Source organism: Melozone crissalis, unplaced genomic scaffold (genome assembly GCF_028551555.1).
Source record: "Melozone crissalis strain CALT ecotype California unplaced genomic scaffold, PUWL_Pcris_2 ptg000012l_1, whole genome shotgun sequence".
Lineage (NCBI taxonomy): Eukaryota > Metazoa > Chordata > Aves > Passeriformes > Passerellidae > Melozone > Melozone crissalis.
This window is the reverse complement of record NW_026535790.1, coordinates 9,003,983-9,026,093: the sequence shown is the minus strand read 5'-3', so window position 1 is coordinate 9,026,093 and position 22,111 is coordinate 9,003,983. Positions and strand designations below refer to the sequence as shown.

General features: G+C 42.7%; 2 protein-coding genes across 2 annotated transcripts; both read right to left on the bottom strand.

Moving 5' to 3' along the window:
* Positions 1 to 875: 875 nt before the first annotated feature.
* LOC128933819 (acyl-coenzyme A synthetase ACSM3, mitochondrial-like) lies at positions 876 to 8,653 on the bottom strand. The gene is made up of 13 exons (XM_054270923.1): positions 8,453 to 8,653; positions 7,458 to 7,668; positions 6,812 to 7,019; positions 6,266 to 6,409; positions 5,697 to 5,853; positions 5,163 to 5,242; positions 4,348 to 4,471; positions 3,544 to 3,624; positions 3,317 to 3,418; positions 2,252 to 2,379; positions 2,054 to 2,153; positions 1,368 to 1,487; positions 876 to 962 (listed from the first exon to the last, which is right to left on the bottom strand). The coding sequence occupies exons 1-13, from the start codon at positions 8,651 to 8,653 to the stop codon at positions 876 to 878; spliced, it is 1,743 nt and encodes a 580-aa protein (XP_054126898.1).
* A 5,075-nt stretch (positions 8,654 to 13,728) lies between these two features.
* LOC128933813 (acyl-coenzyme A synthetase ACSM3, mitochondrial-like) lies at positions 13,729 to 21,512 on the bottom strand. The gene is made up of 13 exons (XM_054270915.1): positions 21,312 to 21,512; positions 20,320 to 20,530; positions 19,674 to 19,881; positions 19,128 to 19,271; positions 18,548 to 18,704; positions 18,014 to 18,093; positions 17,201 to 17,324; positions 16,398 to 16,478; positions 16,171 to 16,272; positions 15,136 to 15,263; positions 14,938 to 15,037; positions 14,222 to 14,341; positions 13,729 to 13,815 (listed from the first exon to the last, which is right to left on the bottom strand). Exons 1-13 carry the CDS (start codon positions 21,510 to 21,512, stop codon positions 13,729 to 13,731), a joined length of 1,743 nt encoding a protein of 580 aa, XP_054126890.1.
* Between the last annotated feature and the right edge of the window lie 599 nt (positions 21,513 to 22,111).

Sequence of the window (22,111 nt, the reverse complement as noted above, 5' to 3'; positions counted from 1 at the left end):
CCTTTTTCTTTTCTGCTTGTTTCCAAACTAATTCCATCAAGAATCTCACTGCTTTAGCCCCAGCAGTTCCTGACTGATCCATCCATTCACCACATCAATCCCAAGAGCCTTCACTTTATTCTGTGGCCCCTAAGTTTGAGATAGAGACTTTTCTACTCATTTTCCTGGCCTGTCTGCTGTGGACAGGAGAGATCAGGAGCTGCAGGGGGAGATCCTCTTCTTTCATTTCACTCACCTGTTAGGACATGTTTCCCATAAGAGGCACTGTAAGGATCAGCTGTTTCCTGGAGATGTGAAACCTGGAAACTCCTTCATAAAGGTTTTGGAGTGAAACCCCTCTGACTTTACTTCTTCTGGAGTAATGAGAACAGAATGTGGCACAAAACAGACCAAGCAGCAGAATTCTTCCTGTGGGGTAACTTTTTTAGTGTAATCATTTACACCATTGTTAATTGTGCGTCATTTGCACCTTAACCTAAAGCATTTTGGGTCTTCTTTTGCCTCAACTTTAACCATTTAAGTACATCACAAATTCATCACGATGAAGAGAAGAATTAAAAAGAAATTTTTTTTCTTCCCACTCTGAAAGAATTTGAGAATGGTGCAGTGGTAGTTATTGACAAGAATATATTAATGTGCTGCTGGTACCCACCACAGGACAAAGATTATTTTTATTAACTTCTCTTTTATTTTTATGTCTCTAAGAGTTGTAGTTACACTTTGTTTGAGTGTTGTCTACTTTTTCTTCCACAGTTTGTTTTTTGCAATGTTTCCACGTGTTCAAGGTCATAAACATGTGCCATGTTTGATGTCTTATGGTTGGTACAGGTAATAGAATATTTCTCTCCTTGTTTTCCAGATCGCTCTTGCTCTTTTTATGCTTTTCCCCACTCTTTGCTCCTTAGAACATTTCTCTGGATTTTTCCAGTGACTGTCTTTGGCAGCTCCTTAACAAACTCCACCTGAAAGGCAAAAATACATCAGTTTAAATTCCCAGCTGAAGGAAAGACACATTTTCATTATGGCTGGGGATAAAAGGATGGGAAGCTGCAGAGCCAGGGCTGGGATGATGAAATGCTGACTGAATGCCTTGCCCATTTGAGCAGCTGTGAAAAGCCCAGTACTCCATGAAAGAAAGACTGGGCGTCATGAAGTAAAATTTCACGACCATTGCCTCCCCCTGGTTGCATTCGAGCTCACACAGCCAACCCAAGGCTGCAGCTGCAGCAGACCCTGTCATCTACTTTCATTTTATCTAACTCTGGTTGGAGAGTTTGTCAGAAAGATGTTGAGGAAGAGCTGAAGCAGGAAAAAAATGCGCAGTTTCAGGTACAATGCGAGAACCTGTCTTTTTGGGCTGTACTTACCTTCCTTGGATACTTGTATGGGGCAGTCACCTTCTTGACATGTTGTTGAAGCTCATCAGCTAATTTTTTTTGATCATGTGATTCATAGAGAGGAGCTAAAACAACAAAAGCTTTGACCACCTGTGCCACAAAAATGAAAGGGTTCCATTAACTTCCAGAGGTGGCAATAAGGGAATACATTTGTTTTGAAAAGTGGATGTCAAAATTCAGAATGCCAAAATTTGATCTTTTTCTTTGTTTTCCCTTTTCATTAGCTGTTTACTAGAGAATGCTGTGCTATGAAGGACCCATTCTGGAGCAGGGGATTTTTTTCCATATTACCATCTTTTTTTCCCTTTAAGTTATATCCTAATTAAGATGAAAATCTTGACTCTGTTGCTCAAAGAAATGTTGCAAAGTTGAAAATATAAGACAAAATAAAACACTCTGGATGTCACTGCTACACTGCACTAAGTGACAAAACAAGAAATAATCAAAATTTCAATATTTTTCCACATAAAAACGGCAAACAAAGAAATAATTCTGATATTGAAAGTTTGGTTAAGATATGGATTTAAAAAAAAATTAGCCTTTTTTTAAAATATTCAACAGATTGAATTCCAGGGAAGCCTAATACATATAAGGAAGTTGATACTTAGTAGAAAGGGTATTTCTTTTAAGGATATTTTTTCCCTATTTTGCTTTACCTCCCCTCGCACTGGGTCGGGACTGCTGACCACAGCCGCCTCCACCACTGCTGGGTGCTCTATCAATGCACTCTCCACCTCAAAGGGGCCAATGCGGTACCTGGGGAGCACAGAGACAGCTCAGCCCAGCAGCAGGGACCAGTCCTTGGCCTTGCCAGGCTGCATTTCATCCGGCAGATCTAACAGGAGATGCCTTACCCAGCAGAGTTAATGATATCATCAGCTCTTCCAACAAACCAGATATATCCCTCTTCATCCATAAAGCCTCTGTCTCCAGTGAGATAAAAATCTCCACACAGAGTGGCAGCAGTTTTCTCTGGATTATCCTGGCAACAATCAAATATTTCAGAAAAGGTACCTGATTATTACTGAAACATAATGCATTTCCTTAGCAGTGATGCAAAAAATGACAAAAATAATTTGTTCAGTTGTTCTCAAAATAAGTGTGTTCAGTACTGTTTCATGTTTTCAACTAAAAAGCCATGTTAATTAGCAGTTTGGCACCTGAAGTGTGTAGCAGGTGGAAAAGAGCACTACACACTAAAGAATGTATGTAGAGATTTCTGTTCTAGAGAGAAAAGTTGTGCTCTATCAAAACGCCCATCCATCAAAGCAAATGTGTGACCCACAAAAATGTGTAACCCACTCTGTTCAGGGAGATGATTTATCATTGGAAGTGGTTGCCACAATAACCTCATGTCAAAATAAACTTTTTACCCTTAACTGACAGGATCAAAACTGAAATGAGGTCACCTGCAGGAAAACTTCATTGTTTGCATTGACCTATAGGACCTCTACATCCAGTGTAACCTCTTGGTCACACAAGAAAACACTTTGACAACAGGAGACAGCGTGAAAACCAGATGCTATAGTATTGGTCTTGTAGAAGGTTCTTATCCCTTAGTGAGCAATTACATTTTACAAGTTGTTGCTTGAGTATGCTACAAATATCCAAATATTATGGGGGTTCAGAAAAGGATTAAAAACATAGATAGCTTATTAATTATAATAGTTCAGTTGCAGGGGAGAATGTCTTTAAGCTTGCCTGGGTCTAGTCTATGCTTTCTTAAGAATGCCCTGCCCCTCAGCATCACCACACACTGATCAGGCTCAAAGTCCTCACATAACCCAGTGAGACTTTCTGAGAATTCTGCATGGAGTTCTGCTCCTGGCAGACCTTTGCCCTGGGTGTCCCCTGGGTGCCTGAGCAGACACAGGCACAGCAAGTCAGGCGCAGACACAGGCACAGCAAGTCAGGCTCACCAAGTACTCGGAGAACAGACAGAAGGGCCGTTTGGGCTTCACCCGGACAGCAATGGTGCCCTCTTCTCCTTGAGGCACCACAGCCCCTTGCTCATCTACGATCTGCAGAAAGGACACACACAGCAGGGCTGCTTTGATCAGCTCACAGGAACATCTGCTGCAGCTCAGTGTAGGCCACAGAAGGGACACAGCACTGCCTTACTGTTCTATCCACAACTGCCACATACCTGCACATCATAAGGGGGAGCAGGTTTACCCAAAGAGCCAGGTTTAATTTTCATTCCTATTAAATTGGCACAGATTGCCACCTGCAGAATAGATTTTTAAAATATTTTTTAAAATTGTAGCAATATCTTGTAAATTTTGTTACTGTTTGCATTAGGCATCTTTCCATGAGTTTGTGTGACAAGGGCTAAATGGGGACCAAAGCGCTATGGTTTTTTGAGAACACCACAAGGGGTTGAGAGGCATTTCAGGTCAGACCTGTGAGAGCTTTTTTCTTTTGAGTCTGAGCCAGTGGATTGTCTTGCAAACTCTTGACTTTTATTTTGCAGGACAGCAGATTATTATTACAGATCTTATTTCAATATTGGGAGAATTAATTTGGGACCATTTCAAGGGCAAAATGAGAGAAAGCCTGAGATCTAGCTCTTAATAGTTTTGTTAATGTTCACTTACAGAGAAGTCTGGGATGTGAGCTGGTTTAATATTTGCCATTAAAAACTCAGACAGGACAAATTGATAGTTGGAGCAAATTATGTGTTCAGGGGTTATTTTGAAGTAAAGATGAAAAAGAGATCTCCTACAACTTATTTGATGTGAAGTGTCTCTGGCAAGGTTTTTGCAGAGGTCTAAACTATTAGAATATGCAGCTTGCTGATTCTGGAACTGTATAATCATAATTACACAAAGTCTTTTTTTTTTAAATCATGTAAATGATTCTAACCTTTTCCATTGATTTATCAAGGACACCTTGGCTCTAGTAGTCTTACCTTTGAATGGGTGTACTACAAGAATTAATGCAAACGTACTGTTTCACTCTGGCCATATCCTTCATGGATATCCACCCCTGTCTGGGTTCTCCACTGGGAAAACACTTCAGGATTGAGTGCTTCCCCTCCAGTTACACAGTGCTTCAGACTCAGGAACTTGTACCTTGAGAGGAAGAGCAAATGAAATAATTCTCTTAACTCCTAAAATGAGCAGTGAGCAACCTTAACTAAACAGACTTCCTTGGCTTTCCAAGTACACCTAAGACTGAAGGAAAGGCTGAATAGGATGACAGAGCCTGAGCTCTCTGCTAAAACCTGGACTGGCTTTTGGTAGGATGAAAGACCAATGTGACAAGAATGAGTACATTACCAAAGATGTGAAAACCCCTTGCAAACCACTTCTCACAAGCTGGGTATTTTACAGAGTAACAAGTCAGGAAGAACAGCTGCCAAGTAACTCTCAGCAGGTGGAACTCCTCTAACTGCTCCCTTCATTCTCAAGCATGTGAGAACAACTCCATGGTGCACCAGTAACTCCCTGATCCAATGCTGCCCAAAACATTGACTTCAATTGAACTGTGAAGCCTAAATTCAGAGGAAGTGGCAGCTTAAAAAAAAAAAATCTCCTTTGTTTCCTCTGTGCTGTCTATTCAAAGAGCCAGTCCTGAAGCCCAGGTAGCCTATGGTGTGGCTAATTCTTCTCACATTTGAAAACAGAGAGTGTTCTTTACTGAGAGCAAGCTTTGCTAATTAGGTTTCCTTGAACTGTAAAAGAGAATTAAGGAACCTAAGGAACTAAGCCTGCAGAGGTGTCCCAGCATTGTACCCCAGCCTCCCTCCCCGCCCTGCTGTACCTGCTCATGTCATGTTGGACCAGCATGCGGTAACCGGTGGGAGCCGTGCAGAAGGCGGTGATGGGATATTTTGAGAGAGTCTAGAGAAATAGGAAATTATTGTGCTGAAAAGAAAGTGAAATGCTGGGCCTGACCTTGTGAATGTGCAGATGATTAACACAATTTACATGCTCAAATGTCTGCAACATAAAAACCCTAAACATGCTGTACCAGGCAGTCCAACTCCTGCACAATATGGACCTTTCTGTTCAACAGAAGTCACTCATGTAAATGAAGGACCAGTGAGAGCAGTAGTTCCAGTTAGGCGTTTTTTGGGGGGGTTTCCAAGGTGTCTGTGTCCCAGGCTCAAGCCTAATTGAGATAGGGAACACTACTACAACTTTTCCAGTATTCTTGGGAAAGTCAAGGTTTCTGCCCCACACAAGAGGCCAATGTTGAGGAGAATCATCCAGCTGAGTGGTTTTGAAAAAGAGCAGGGAAGAGCAATAGGCATTCTGGTACCTTTGGATTGCTTGGGATGCGGGGATTACTCACAGTTCCAATAATTTCTGGTTGAAACACTGGCATATGGTGTATAAAGACACAGGCTCCACAGATCCATGGTGAAAAAACACTGCCGTAGGCTGATTTTGCCCAGCCAGTATCAGAGGTATTCCACATTATATCTGAAGGAGTCAAGCCCAGCCAACGCCTGATGAAAAAGCAGAGATGAAAAAGACTTTCAGGGAAAGCAAATCAGCACCAAGCCACAGATTTAACTTTTAAGGTATAATGAAACAGCCCAAGGTTGCTTTGGCTCTCAGGGAAGGTTGACCCAACATGAGAGCACTTGACTTCCTCTGGTGTGCTTGTAGGGACGCTCTCCTTATTGCTCCTCTGCTTTCAGCCCTGCAAGTGACACAACTCTGCACATAATGAGCTCACCTGGGCCTTCAAGAAGGTTTTAATAACAAGGGTTTCACCATGAGAGAGGAAAGATGAAGAAGCTGCAAATCCTACAGTGATGAAATGCCTACATTTACTGGAATGTTATGGTCTCGTGTTCAGTTTAGTGCTGACCACAGCACTTAATCAGGACCCTGGGGGGAACTGCAAGGTAATACCTGCCAGTGGTTACAAATCCAATGCCGTAACTGCAGTAGGAATGCAGCACCATTTTTGGGAAGCCAGTAGTTCCGCTGGTAAAATACACAGTCATTGGGTCGTTACTCCTCGTCTTCGTACATATATGTTCAGCAGATGCAGCCCTTCAGAAGAAATTATGTATTCTGGTCACTGCATGCAGTTTTCCACCAAGGAAGCAGTATTTTTAATGTTTACGAGATCAACAGGAAAGCTGCCTCAAATTATATGACCTCACTACATCCATTATATATCACAGGGAAAAGTTAGAGAACACATTTTGCCTGTCACATATACTCTGAATCACAAGGGTGAAGAGCAAGAAGAAGCTGAAGGACCTGAACTTGGGTCCCAAAACCTGGGTTGCATGACAGTGTACTTAATGCAGTATAATCACAGTGCTGCAAGTTGACAGAAATGTAACTCATTCATATTTTGAAAATTACCCCCACAACTCAGCAATGTCACCTGACTGATACAGCTCCCAAAACCTCAAAGAACTGGAAAGAAAAGAGCTGGATACTCACGCAAGGAGTTCTTTGAAGTTCAGCCACCCATCCCTGCTCCCCTGGCCCACAATGAGTTTGGTTTTCAGGAACTGGGTGTCAGACAGGACAGATTCCACTACAGGTGCCAGGGCATCATCGGTAACAATGCACTTGGCCTTTGAAGCCTGGAGTCGGTATAAGATGTCTTTGGCAGTTAGTTGGGTTGTTCCTGGAAAAAAGACAATTCCTGGAAAAAAGCAAGAAGGAATTGAGAAAACTCAGCATTTCCCAAAATGACTTGATTACGTCTCTCTGTTGATGCTGATTATATCAATCATGGATGTTTATCAGTTTAAAAGCAGGGCAAAATAGATCTATTGAATTATTAATGACTCCAATCATATAAGTTCTTCCATTATAAATTCAGCTCCCTTCCAATGTATGTGGCCAAGTGTGGCCTTTGGTTGCAGCCATTCAGCCCTCACTGGCTGAATTCACTGATTTTGACTGGACCATGTCTGTGCTTCCTGTGTGGCTGCTGCCAATTCTCCCTCTAGCCAAAAGAGCAGCTGTAGAGGCTCCAACAGAATATTCCTGTGTGCATTTTCTTCACCCTCATCTAATAGATGGCTTGTAGGCTCTCTTTGCTTTCTGTCTGCAGCCACCGAGTCCGTGAGTCACTCACCCGCTCGCATGCAGGCCACGTTCAGGAGCCACCACTCAGGAACACGAGGCAGAATTGCCACAATTCTGTCTCCTCTCCCCAAACCACAGGCCTCAGAAAGGACATTGGCTGCCTTCTTGGACAGAGAGCCAAATTCCTCAAAGCTCCACTTCACCTCCTCTCCCTTATCATTGACCCACCAGAAAGCTGGATTTGCTGGTTTTCTTCCCTCCTTCAACACATAAGAAGACATAATAATAAGAAAAACTTTAAAAAGTTTCACTTCAATACAAAATAACGCTTAACTAAGCAAATCATCCCTGGCAATCACTCTCTTAGGGTGACACCTGTATTTCTGATAACCAAAATAAAATAATGCTTTCCACTCTGCAGCCGATACTGCCTAGTACCCATGAGGAAAACGGATTTGTACCATCTGACATTCTTTCCACTGTCTCCTCATTCAGTCTGGAATGAAGTCAATTTTCTTACTATGTCCTGGTAAAGTGTGTGGGTTATGAATTTAGGATCAGTGCAGTATTGATAACACACTGATGCTTTAGTTGTTGCTAAGCAGTGCTTACTGTAAGTCAAGGACTTTCCAGTTTCCCACACTCTGCCAACAAAGAGCTGCACAAGAAGCTGGGAGAGATCGTGGACAGGACAGCTGACCTGAACTGCCTGAAGGGATATTCCACATCACAGGAGGTCCTGCTCAGTTTACAACCTGGGAGGAAGTTTGCTGGGAGGGGTTTGGGGATGGGCTGGGCATCAACCAGTGGGCAGTGAGCTACTACTGCTACTAATATGATGATGATTATTATTATTATATTTCAATTCTTAAACAGTTCTTTCCTCAACTCATGGGTTTTACCTTTTTTCCTCCTGTTTCTCCTCCCCATCCCGCTGGATGTGTGTGGATGTGTGTGTGTGAGATCCAGGGGCTCTGTGGTTCTCAGTTGACAGCTGGGGTTAAACTACAATTCAATGTCTATAAAAGAAAAGACAAATACTACCTTTTCCAGTTGTGTCCACTTATCTAAGACATCACTTGCAAAGTTGAAATATTCTGGCACTTCCTTTTCACCCTGGATTATAGATTCAAAATGGGAAACTATCGAAGATGTAAGAAGCCTGTTGTTTCCATGGAATGTTCTGGAAGGTGACCTGAGAATCCACAAACACTGAGGAATCCAGGATTTAAGAAATGTCCTCATGATAAATGATGTTTTATCAGATGATGAAGGGAAGGAATCAGGTGTACATCTAAGGAATCAGTCACCTGGAATGAAAGAAAAGACATTAAGCAAATCCAGTTATTGGATGCTGTCCCATGTACGATGTTGGATAAATGAATGCAAACCAGCTTGAATAAATAGGTTGCTTACACACATCCTCGTTTTATATCATGTTACCTGTATTTTTGTGACGTGAATATTTAACATTATGCTACATAGAAGGAATAAGCATAGTCACCTTGAGTTTAATAAAATTAGCAGAGTTGCTGCTATGAATCCTGCAACAAAAACAACAACTGTGGAATCTCATCCAGCTGGAATAAATGGTGGCTTAACCTCAGCAGCATAGGCAGGGGGCATCAGCCTGAGGCCATGGGAAACAGGACACTGATAAAAACTTCTCATGGCAAGAAGAGTGGGGTCATGGGAACCAATATGTTAATAGATCTATCCTATATTTGATCAGGTTTCTGGTTCTTGTTCTCACTTGGTTCAGTACCTTTTACAAATAAGGTCATGTTCTGAGTTCACATTCCTGACAGGATCCTTGCCCTTAGAAGATCCCTATACCTTGTAATATTTGCCACACCCCCTCCCCCCCATCTTTGGATCATGCCCCCAGACTCTGCAGTTTCCATGTTTATTATTTTACTAATAAAGTTTTTTTGGGTTTTTTTTTTGGGCAAGACCATCATTCCCATCCCTTTTTTTGTCAGTTTCCCCAGCCAAGTTGAACTACGGGTTGCAGCGAGTGAAAACTACAATGACTGGCGCCCAAACAGGGACCTCATATTGCGGGATCTTCTGTTTGATTTCACTGGGTTTTACCAGTCATAAGGACCTTTTATTTTCTCTGCTGTGGATTAAATCAGCAGGCCTGACATGGTTACAAGCAACCCTCGGAGTCAGATCTTTTGGATGCCTGCCAGAAAAAGCAGGTAAGTAGAGAAAAGAGACACTTATTCCTGCTGCTCCTACCCCAACCCGCTGGGCATACCCCACCTAATCCCGATTATTATGGGAATAAGACTGTCAAGACCAGACAGGGACAAATAACTCTAAATTTTTCTTAGCGGTCCACAGAAGAAAGGCCAAAAATCACGAGTTAAAACCCCCTAATTTGGGTGTTTCGGAACTTCCTGGCAACTGTAGCCAGTAGCGCTGTGCCAGGCTCTGCCGCGGCCAGGGCCCTGCTCTCACCCGCCCACAGGGCCCAGCCCAGCCCAGCCCGGCCGCTTGTGCCTCACCAGCTGCAGCCCCGGCTCGGCCTCGTGCAGTGCTGCTCAACACGGCACGGACTGTGGAATCTTCTCTGTGGGATTTTGGAATTTTGTGGGTGTCACGCTTTATGACCTAGCTACCAAGGGGGACCGTCTCGTGGTGTGCCTGCTTTCTGTGTGATTCTCAGAACGCTCAAAGCCAAAGAGCAGCAACTGCCGGCGCTCGGCCCCTCCCTGGCCTTGCTGGTGCGGCAGGAATCCGGGGGGTCCGGGGCCACTTCACTGTGCAGGATCCCTTCCCAAACCGAGACTGCTTTTAACTCCCTCACCCTGGAGATGGAACGCAAGGGTGCAACCTGTCCCAGACTCAGAAGCAGTGCAAATCGCAACCCCTGCCCTTTCGTGTTCCTTCCCCTGTGCTCCCGCAGACTGCCCTAGAATGGAACTCGACACAAGTTACTCAGCTACCCTGCATTCCCTTCTGCGTGCTCTGCTTGGGATCCCTCTCGGATCTCCCCTGCCTTTCCTGCTCCTCACCACCCCAACCTCTCTCCTGTCCATCTGAATATCGTGTTGTATTACCTGCTAACCACTCTGCTAACGCCTATGCCACCAGAGGCACCCTGCTGCCTCAACGGTCCCCCTTCAACTGCACCCCACCGCTCCTGACTACAGCTCCCAGCATGCCCCGGGCCACGCCCCTCCTGGGCAGCCAGAGCCACGCCCACCGTGCTCTGGGCAGCGCTGCTCTCCAACTTGGCCGTGCCAATGTCCCCATGGCTGTGCCTGCGCCAGAGCACCAGCTCTGCCTTTACCCTTCCAGCAGGAACACCACTGTGCTTGCATCCTCCGCCCTCCTCAGAGGAAAACCTAATCCCTTCTAGAGCCAGCGATTCCACTGATCCGTGGCAGAAGAGCCAGACTAGTATGGTAAAGAACAGGAGGGGAAGAGCTGGTCCTACATGGGAACCTCGAGCCTACAGGGAAATACAAAGACTGTAAGGCTGCCGAAAGCTATGGACAGGCTTCTCCTTTCTTCAGCAGTCGAATGCAAGCTATTTTCACTGCATCTCTTTTAACCCCTCATGACATACAGCACGTGAAGACTGTGCTGCTGTCTCCGGCTGAATTCACCCTGTGGGAAAGGGGGTGGAAGAGATTGTTACATCAATTGTTGCATGTTAAATCAGTTGTTGCTTTACAGTGCTGAGGACCAGGCACAGGCAATGCTAACACTAGAACACTCAGCTGGGGAGGGAGCTCATACCCAGCCCCAAGAGTAGCCTGCCAACCTCCCAAAGCCAGTGCCTGATGATATTAAAAATGCAGCAAGGAAAGCCCTCATGCAAATCCCTAGTGGTAACACACCTGCTCCAGACTTTGTAGATATAAAGCAAAAGCCTAGTAAACCATGCATAAAGGTAAAGTTTTGGCACCCCTTCACCAGAATCATCCAGAAGCAATTGTTTATCGTTATATGGATAATATACTTATTGCAGCTGAAAATGATCCATCTTTACATTCAACTTTGAAAGTCACCATCACAGCCACCCAACAAGCTGGACTGACCATTGCAGAGGAAAAGATACAGCAAACATCACCCTAGAAATATTTGGGACTTAAATTTCTCTCTGAGACTGTTACAAACCATTAATTAGGTTAAACATTTGATAAAGATCATTAATAAAGATTTAGTCCTGTTGTTTGTTTTGTTACATGACTTTTTAATTTGGTAGCTGATTCTGCTTATTTTACAGGTATTGTTGAGGGAGCTGAAAATTCATTCCCGGAGACAGTTACTAATGACCAGTTATACTCCTTGCTTAAAACTTTAATCTTTATCCTTTCTCAGGAACAGCATCCCTATTTTGTCATGTATGTACATTCTCATTCTTCTTTGCCAAGATTCCTAACAGAAGGTAATAAACAAACTAACACACAATGTCACTACATGCCCTGACTGCCAGAAATATTCTCTGCTGTCAGTTGGGGCAGGAGTAAATCCTAGAGGGCTTCACAATTTACAGATTTGGCAAAGGAATGTGACCCATTATGTGTCTTTTGGTTGCTTTAAATGTATACATGTTTCCATAGAAGATTCTCAGGAGCAATCTTTGCCTCTGCTCACAAAGGTGAAAGAGCAAAGGATGTTATTAAACATTTCCTACAAGGAAATTTCATCTCTAGGAATCCCACAGGAACCAAAAAAACAGATCATGGGCCTGCCTATGTCTTTTACCCCTTGTCCCATGTCTTCAGTTGTAGCTGTTTATTCTCACATCTTTGATGCACAGATTTCAGCATTGGTGACATTTTATTCCTCAAGAAAAGTTACTTATTTAACATTGGAACTATTGCCTTTTTCCTTAGCAGAACCTTATACAGGTTAATTTAACCTTATTTAATCTGCCCATCAGGCAAATGAGTTCAAATACCCAGAACTTAACACAACTTAATTTTTTCAGTGGTGTCTGCCAACATGAATAGTCTGGATGCAGATTTCCCCCCCAGAGAGATATTTTGTCAAAAGCAGCAGAAATTCTTGGTGTTCTCCACAATCCTTGGACATTGTGCAGAGAAACACTGACCACTTGTAAACAATCCTTAATCACTTAGGCAGATGTTTCTCCTTTCTCAGTCTGCTCTAATTCTCTGATTTAGCTGTAACTTGCATATTCCAGAGCATTAGAATGGCAAAATCTACACAATAGCCTATAGAGAAAGAGGAGGGACATAATATTTAGGAATATTTAGGGAAATGATATTCAAGACTGACAAGATGAAACACATTTGGAGTTTGGGATTCCCGAGTGCTGTACAAAAACATCCTCCAGGAATTCTATGAGAACCTTCGAGTTTTTATCACTTTCTCACCTGCAAATGTAGAGGTGAAAATGAATACAGGAAACTGAGGAAAAGAACCAGTAATGGCAAAGTTCTCAGAATGAGGAGTGAGACTCAAAAATGATTACTCCTGATTTAATACCATTTGCTTTGCTCAGTGATCATCAGCATGAAGAGTGCATATTAATAACATTTTGCTCACCTTTCTGCTGTGGACAGGAGAGATCAGGAGCTGCAGGGGGAGATCCTCTTCATTCATTTCACTCACCTGTTAGGACATGTTTCCCATAAGAGGCACTGTAAGGATCAGCTGTTTCCTGGAGATGTGAAACCTGGAAACTCCTTCATAAAGGTTTTGGAGTGAAACCCCTCTGACTTTACTTCTTCTGAAATAATGAGAACAGAATGTGGCACAAAACAGACCAAGCAGCAGAATTCTTCCTGTGGGGTAACTTTTTTAGTGTAATCATTTACACCATTGTTAATTGTGCGTCATTTGCACCTTAACCTAAAGCATTTTGGGTCTTCTTTTGCCTCAACTTTAACCATTTAAGTACATCACAAATTCATCACGATGAAGAGAAGAATTAAAAAGAAATTTTTTTTCTTCCCACTCTGAAAGAATTTGAGAATGGTGCAGTGGTAGTTATTGACAAGAATATATTAATGTGCTGCTGGTACCCACCACAGGACAAAGATTATTTTTATTAACTTCTCTTTTATTTTTATGTCTCTAAGAGTTGTAGTTACACTTTGTTTGAGTGTTGTCTACTTTTTCTTCCACAGTTTGTTTTTTGCAATGTTTCCACGTGTTCAAGGTCATAAACATGTGCCATGTTTGATGTCTTATGGTTGGTGCAGGTAATAGAATATTTCTCTCCTTGTTTTCCCGTGTTCTCCGTCATAAACATGTGCCATGTTTGATGTCTTATGGTTGGTACAGGTAATAGAATATTTCTCTCCTTGTTTTCCAGATCGCTCTTGCTCTTTTTATGCTTTTCCCCACTCTTTGCTCCTTAGAACATTTCTCTGGATTTTCCCAGTGACTGTCTTTGGCAGCTCCTTAACAAACTCCACCTGAAAGGCAAAAATACATCAGTTTAAATTCCCAGCTGAAGGAAAGACACATTTTCATTATGGCTGGGGATAAAAGGATGGGAAGCTGCAGAGCCAGGGCTGGGATGATGAAATGCTGACTGAATGCCTTGCCCATTTGAGCAGCTGTGAAAAGCCCAGTACTCCATGAAAGAAAGACTGGGCGTCATGAAGTAAAATTTCACGACCATTGCCTCCCCCTGGTTGCATTCGAGCTCACACAGCCAACCCAAGGCTGCAGCTGCAGCAGACCCTGTCATCTACTTTCATTTTATCTAACTCTGGTTGGAGAGTTTGTCAGAAAGGTGTTGAAGAAGAGCTGAGGTGGGAGAAAAAATGCACAACTTCAGGTACAATGCGAGAACCTGTCTTTTTGGGCTGTACTTACCTTCCTTGGATACTTGTATGGGGCAGTCACCTTCTTGACATGTTGTTGAAGCTCATCAGCTAATTTTTTTTGATCGTGTGATTCATAGGGAGGAGCTAAAACAACAAAAGCTTTGACCACCTGTGCCACAAAAATGAAAGGGTTCCATTAACTTCCAGAGGTGGCAATAAGGGAATACATTTGTTTTGAAAAGTGGATGTCAAAATTCAGAATGCCAAAATTTGATCTTTTTCTTTGTTTTCCTTTTTCATTAGCTGTTTACTAGAGAATGCTGTGCTATGAAGGACCTATTCTGGAGCAGGGGGTTTTTTTCTTTTTTCCCTTTAAGTTATATCCTAATTAAGATGAAAATCTTGACTCTGTTGCTCAAAGAAATGTTGCAAAGTTGAAAATATAAGACAAAATAAAACACTCTGGATGTCACTGCTACACTGCACTAAGTGACAAAACAAGAAATAATCAAAATTTCATTGCTTAGACAAAAACATCTCTTAATTAGTCTGAAAAGCTAAAATATTTTTCCACATAAAAACGGCAAACAAAGAAATAATTCTGATATTGAAAGTTTGGTTAAGATATGGATTTAAAAAAAAATTAGCCTTTTTTTAAAATATTCAACAGATTGAATTCCAGGGAAGCCTAATACATATAAGGAAGTTGATACTTAGTAGAAAGGGTATTTCTTTTAAGGATATTTTTTCCCTATTTTGCTTTACCTCCCCTCGCACTGGGTCGGGACTGCTGACCACAGCCGCCTCCACCACTGCTGGGTGCTCTATCAATGCACTCTCCACCTCAAAGGGGCCAATGCGGTACCTGGGGAGCACAGAGACAGCTCAGCCCAGCAGCAGGGACCAATCCTTGGCCTTGCCAGGCTGCATTTCATCCGGCAGATCTAACAGGAGATGCCTTACCCAGCAGAGTTAATGATATCATCAGCTCTTCCAACAAACCAGATATATCCCTCTTCATCCATAAAGCCTCTGTCTCCAGTGAGATAAAAATCTCCACACAGAGTGGCAGCAGTTTTCTCTGGATTATCCTGGCAACAATCAAATATTTCAGAAAAGATACCTGATTATTACTGAAACATAATGCATTTCCTTAGCAGTGATGCAAAAAAATGACAAAAATAATTTGTTCAGTTGTTCTCAAAATAAGCGCGTTCAGTACTGTTTCATGTTTTCAACTAAAAAGCCATGTTAATTAGCAGTTTGGCACCTGAAGTGTGTAGCAGGTGGAAAAGAGCACTACACACTAAAGAATGTATGTAGAGATTTCTGTTCTAGAGAGAAAAGTTGTGCTCTATCAAAACGCCCATCCATCAAAGCAAATGTGTGACCCACAAAAATGTGTAACCCACTCTGTTCAGGGAGATGATTTATCATTGGAAGTGGTTGCCACAATAACCTCATGTCAAAATAAACTTTTTACCCTTAACTGACAGGATCAAAACTGAAATGAGGTCACCTGCAGGAAAACTTCATTGTTTGCATTGACCTATAGGACCTCTACATCCAGTGTAACCTCTTGGTCACACAAGAAAACACTTTGACAACAGGAGACAGCGTGAAAACCAGATGCTATAGTATTGGTCTTGTAGAAGGTTCTTATCCCTTAGTGAGCAATTACATTTTACAAGTTGTTGCTTGAGTATGCTACAAATATCCAAATATTATGGGGGTTCAGAAAAGGATTAAAAACATAGATAGCTTATTAATTATGATAGTTCAGTTGCAGGGGAGAATGTCTTTAAGCTTGCCTGGGTCTATGCTTTCTTAAGAATGCCCTGCCCCTCAGCATCACCACACACTGATCAGGCTCAAAGTCCTCACATAACCCAGTGAGACTTTCTGAGAATTCTGCATGGAGTTCTGCTCCTGGCAGACCTTTGCCCTGGGTGTCCCCTGGGTGCCTGAGCAGACACAGGCACAGCAAGTCAGGCTCACCAAGTACTCGGAGAACAGACAGAAGGGCCGTTTGGGCTTCACCCGGACAGCAATGGTGCCCTCTTCTCCTTGAGGCACCACAGCCCCTTGCTCATCTACGATCTGCAGAAAGGACACACACAGCAGGGCTGCTTTGATCAGCTCACAGGAACATCTGCTGCAGCTCAGTGCAGGCCACAGAAGGGACACAGCACTGCCTTACTCTTCTACCCACAACTGCCACATACCTGGACATCAAAAGGGGGAACAGGTTTTCCCAAAGAGCCAGGTTTAATTTTCATTCCTTTTACATTGGCACAGAGTGCCACCTGCAGAATAGATTTTTAAAATATTTTTTGAAATTGTAGCAATATCTTGTAAATTTTGTTACTGTTTGCATTAGGCATCTTTCCATGAGTTTGTGTGACAAGGGCTAAATGGGGACCAAAGCGCTATGGTTTTTTGAGAACACCACAAGGGGTTGAGAGGCATTTCAGGTCAGACCTGTGAGAGCTTTTTTCTTTTGAGTCTGAGCCAGTGGATTGTCTTGCAAACTCTTGACTTTTATTTTGCAGGACAGCAGATTATTATTACGGATCTTATTTCAATATTGGGAGAATTAATTTGGGACCATTTCAAGGGCAAAATGAGAGAAAGCCTGAGATCTAGCTCTTAATAGTTTTGTTAATGTTCACTTACAGAGAAGTCTGGGATGTGAGCTGGTTTAATATTTGCCATTAAAAACTCAGACAGGACAAATTGATAGTTGGAGCAAATTATGTGTTCAGGGGTTATTTTGAAGTAAAGATGAAAAAGAGATCTCCTACAACTTATTTGATGTGAAGTGTCTCTGGCAAGGTTTTTGCAGAGGTCTAAACTATTAGGATATGCAGCTTGCTGATTCTGGAACTGTATAATCATAATTACACAAAGTCTTTTTTTTTAAATCATGTAAATGATTCTAACCTTTTCCATTGATTTATCAAGGACACCTTGGCTCTAGTAGTCTTACCTTTGAATGGGTGTACTACAAGAATTAATGCAAACGTACTGTTTCACTCTGGCCATATCCTTCATGGATATCCACCCCTGTCTGGGTTCTCCACTGGGAAAACACTTCAGGATTGAGAGCTTCCCCTGCAGTTAGACAGTGCTTCAGACTCGGGAACTTGTACCTTGAGAGGAAGAGCAAATGAAATAATTCTCTTAACTCCTAAAATGAGCAGTGAGCAACCTTAACTAAACAGACTTCCTCGGCTTTCCAAGTACACCTAAGACTGAAGGAAAGGCTGAATAGGATGACAGAGCCTGAGCTCTCTGCTAAAACCTGGACTGGCTTTTGGTAGGATGAAAGACCAATGTGACAAGAATGAGTACATTACCAAAGATGTGAAAACCCCTTGCAAACCACTTCTCACAAGCTGGGTATTTTACAGAGTAACAAGTCAGGAAGAACAGCTGCCAAGTAACTCTCAGCAGGTGGAACTCCTCTAACTGCTCCCTTCATTCTCAAGCATGTGAGAACAACTCCATGGTGCACCAGTAACTCCCTGATCCAATGCTGCCCAAAACATTGACTTCAATTGAACTGTGAAGCCTAAATTCAGAGGAAGTGACAGCTTAAAAAAAAAATCTCCTTTGTTTCCTCTGTGCTGTCTATTCAAAGAGCCAGTCCTGAAGCCCAGGTAGCCTATGATGTGGCTAATTCTTCTCACATTTGAAAACAGAGAGTGTTCTTTACTGAGAGCAAGCTTTGCTAATTAGGTTTCCTTGAACTGTAAAAGAGAATTAAGGAACCTAAGGAACTAAGCCTGCAGAGGTGTCCCAGCATTGTACCCCAGCCTCCCTCCCCGCCCTGCTGTACCTGCTCATGTCATGTTGGACCAGCAGGCGGTAACCGGTGGGAGCCGTGCAGAAGGTGGTGATGGGATATTTTGAGAGAGTCTAGAGAAATAGGAAATTATTGTGCTGAAAAGAAAGTGAAATGCTGGGCCTGACCTTGTGAATGTGCAGATGATTAACACAATTTACATGCTCAAATGTCTGCAACATAAAAACCCTAAACATGCTGTACCAGGCAGTCCAACTCCTGCACAATATGGACCTTTCTGTTCAACAGAAGTCACTCATGTAAATGAAGGACCAGTGAGAGCAGTAGTTCCAGTTAGGCGTTTTTTGGGGGGGTTTCCAAGGTGTCTGTGTCCCAGGCTCAAGCCTAATTGAGATAGGGAACACTACTACAACTTTTCCAGTATTCTTGGGAAAGTCAAGGTTTCTGCCCCACACAAGAGGCCAATGTTGAGGAGAATCAACCAGCTGAGCGGTTTTGAAAAAGAGCAGGAAAGAGGAATAGGCATTCTGGTACCTTTGGATTGCTTGGGATGCGGGGATTACTCACAGTTCCAATAATTTCTGGTTGAAACACTGGCATATGGTGTATAAAGACACAGGCTCCACAGATCCATGGTGAAAAAACACTGCAGTAGGCTGATTTTGCCCAGCCAGTATCAGAGGTATTCCACATTATATCTGAAGGAGTCAAGCCCAGCCAACGCCTGATGATGCAGAGATGAAAAAGCAGAGATGAAAAAGACATTCAGGGAAAGCAAATCAGCACCAAGCCACAGATTTAACTTTTAGGGTATAATGAAACAGCCCAAGGTTGCTTTGGCTCTCAGGGAAGGTTGACCCAACATGAGAGCACTTGACTTCCTCTGGTGTGCTTGTAGGGACGCTCTCCTTATTGCTCCTCTGCTTTCAGCCCTGCAAGTGACACAACTCTGCACATAATGAGCTCACCTGGGTCTTCAAGAAGGTTTTAATAACAAGGGTTTCACCATGAGAGAGGAAAGATGAAGAAGCTGCAAATCCTACAGTGATGAAATGCCTACATTTACTGGAATGTTATGGTCTCGTGTTCAGTTTAGTGCTGATCACAGCACTTAATCAGGACCCTGGGGGGAACTGCAAGGTAATACCTGCCAGTCATTACAAATCCAATGCCGTAACTGCAGTAGGAATGCAGCACCATTTTTGGGAAGCCAGTAGTTCCGCTGGTAAAATACACAGTCATTGGGTCGTTACTCCTCGTCTTCGTACATATATGTTCAGCAGATGCAGCCCTTCAGAAGAAATTATGTATTCTGGTCACTGCATGCAGTTTTCCACCAAGGAAGCAGTATTTTTAATGTTTACAAAATCAACAGGAAAGCTGCCTCAAATTATATGACCTCACTAAATCCATTATATATCACAGGGAAAAGTTAGAGAACACATTTTGCCTGTCACATATACTCTGAATCACAAGGGTGAAGAGCAAGAAGAAGCTGAAGGACCTGAACTTGGGTCCCAAAACCTGGGTTGCATGAATATGTACTTAATGCAGTGTAATCACAGTGCTGCAAGTTGACAGAAATGTAACTCATTCATATTTTGAAAATTACCCCCACAACTCAGCAATGTCACCTGACTGATACAGCTCCCAAAACCTCAAAGAACTGGAAAGAAAAGAGCTGGATACTCACGCAAGGAGTTCTTTGAAGTTCAGCCACCCATCCCTGCTCCCCTGGCCTACAATGAGTTTGGTTTTCAGGAACTGGGTGTCAGACAGGACAGATTCCACTACAGGTGCCAGGGCATCATCGGTAACAATGCACTTGGCCTTTGAAGCCTGGAGTCGGTATAAGATGTCTTTGGCAGTTAGTTGAGTTGTTCCTGGAAAAAAGACAATTCCTGGAAAAAAGCAAGAAGGAATTGAGAAAAGTCAGCATTTCCCAAAATGACTTGATTACGTCTCTCTGTTGATGCTGATTATATCAATCATGGATGTTTATCAGTTTAAAAGCAGGGCAAAATAGATCTATTGAATTATTAATGACTCCAATCATATAAGTTCTTCCATTATAAATTCAGCTCCCTTCCAATGTATGTGGCCAAGTGTGGCCTTTGGTTGCAGCCATTCAGCCCTCACTGGCTGAATTCACTGATTTTGACTGGACCATGTCTGTGCTTCCTGTGTGGCTGCTGCCAATTCTCCCTCTAGCCAAAAGAGCAGCTGTAGAGGCTCCAACAGAATATTCCTGTGTGCATTTTCTTCACCCTCATCTAATAGATGGCTTGTAGGCTCTCTTTGCTTTCTGTCTGCAGCCACCGAGTCCGTGAGTCACTCACCCGCTCGCATGCAGGCCACGTTCAGGAGCCACCACTCAGGAACACGAGGCAGAATTGCCACAATTCTGTCTCCTCTCCCCAAACCACAGGCCTCAGAAAGGACATTGGCTGCCTTCTTGGACAGAGAGCCCAGCTCCTCAAAGCTCCACTTCACCTCCTCTCCCTTATCATTGACCCACCAGAAAGCTGGATTTCCTGGTTTTCTTCCCTCCTTCAACACATAAGAAGACATAATAATAAGAAAAACTTTAAAAAGTTTCACTTAAATACAAAATAATGCTTAACTAAGCAAATCATCCCTGGCAATCACTCTCTTAGAGTGACACCTGTATTTCTGATAACCAAAATAAAATAATGCTTTCCACTCTGCAGCCGATACTGCCTAGTACTCATGAGGAAAACGGATTTGTACCATCTGACATTCTTTCCACTGTCTCCTCATTCAGTCTGGAATGAAGTCAATTTTCTTACTATGTCCTGGTAAAGTGTGTAGGTTATGAATTTAGGATCAGTGCAGTATTGATAACACACTGATGCTTTAGTTGTTGCTAAGCAGTGCTTACTGTAAGTCAAGGACTTTCCAGTTTCCCACACTCTGCCAACAAAGAGCTGCACAAGAAGCTGGGAGAGATCGTGGACAGGACAGCTGACCTGAACTGCCTGAAGGGATATTCCACATCACAGGAGGTCCTGCTCAGTTTACAACCTGGGAGGAAGTTTGCTGGGAGGGGTTTGGGGATGGGCTGGGCATCAACCAGTGGGCAGTGAGCTACTACTGCTACTAATATGATGATTATTATTATTATATTTCAATTCTTAAACAGTTCTTTCCTCAACTCATGGGTTTTACCTTTTTTCCTCCTGTTTCTCCTCCCCATCCCGCTGGATGTGTGTGGATGTGTGTGTGTGAGATCCAGGGGCTCTGTGGTTCTCAGTTGACAGCTGGGGTTAAACTACAATTCAATGTCTATAAAAGAAAAGACAAATACTACCTTTTCCAGTTGTGTCCACTTATCTAAGACATCACTTGCAAAGTTGAAATATTCTGGCACTTCCTTTTCACCCTGGATTATAGATTCAAAATGGGAAACTATCGAAGATGTAAGAAGCCTGTTGTTTCCATGGAATGTTCTGGAAGGTGACCTGAGAATCCACAAACACTGAGGAATCCAGGATTTAAGAAATGTCCTCATGATAAATGATGTTTTATCAGATGATGAGGCGAAGGAATCAGGTGTACATCTAAGGAATCAGTCACCTGGAATGAAAGAAAAGACATTAAGCAAATCCAGTTATTGGATGCTGTCCCATGTACGATGTTGGATAAATGAATGCAAACCAGCTTGAATAAATAGGTTGCTTACACACATCCTCGTTTTATATCATGTTACCTGTATTTTTGTGACGTGAATATTTAACATTATGCTACATAGAAGGAATAAGCATAGTCACCTTGAGTTTAATAAAATTAGCAGAGTTGCTGCTATGAATCCTGCAACAAAAACAACAACTGTGGAATCTCATCCAGCTGGAATAAATGGTGGCTTAACCTCAGCAGCATAGGCAGGGGGCATCAGCCTGAGGCCATGGGAAACAGGACACTGATAAAAACTTCTCATGGCAAGAAGAGTGGGGTCATGGGAACCAATATGTTAATAGATCTATCCTACATTTGATCAGGTTTCTGGTTCTTGTTCTCACTTGGTTCAGTACCTTTTACAAATAAGGTCATGTTCTGAGTTCACATTCCTGACAGGATCCTCGCCCTTAGAAGATCCCTATACCTTGTAAT

What these genes read in the sequence shown, in the direction of transcription:
- LOC128933819 (XM_054270923.1), bottom strand. Translation starts at nt 8,653, where the DNA reads ATGAGGACATTTCTTAAATCCTGGATTCCTCAGTGTTTGTGGATTCTC. An exon ending in AACTTCAAAGAACTCCTTGC is followed by an intron (nt 6,410 to 6,811) that starts GTGAGTATCCAG and finishes TTTCTTCTGAAG; the next exon opens with GGCTGCATCTGCTGAACATA. An exon ending in CATACAAGTATCCAAGGAAG is followed by an intron (nt 963 to 1,367) that starts GTAAGTACAGCC and finishes TTTGCCTTTCAG; the next exon opens with GTGGAGTTTGTTAAGGAGCT.
- LOC128933813 (XM_054270915.1), bottom strand. Translation starts at nt 21,512, where the DNA reads ATGAGGACATTTCTTAAATCCTGGATTCCTCAGTGTTTGTGGATTCTC. An exon ending in GTCCAACATGACATGAGCAG is followed by an intron (nt 17,325 to 18,013) that starts GTACAGCAGGGC and finishes CTTCCTCTCAAG; the next exon opens with GTACAAGTTCCCGAGTCTGA. An exon ending in GATATCATTAACTCTGCTGG is followed by an intron (nt 15,038 to 15,135) that starts GTAAGGCATCTC and finishes TGTGCTCCCCAG; the next exon opens with GTACCGCATTGGCCCCTTTG.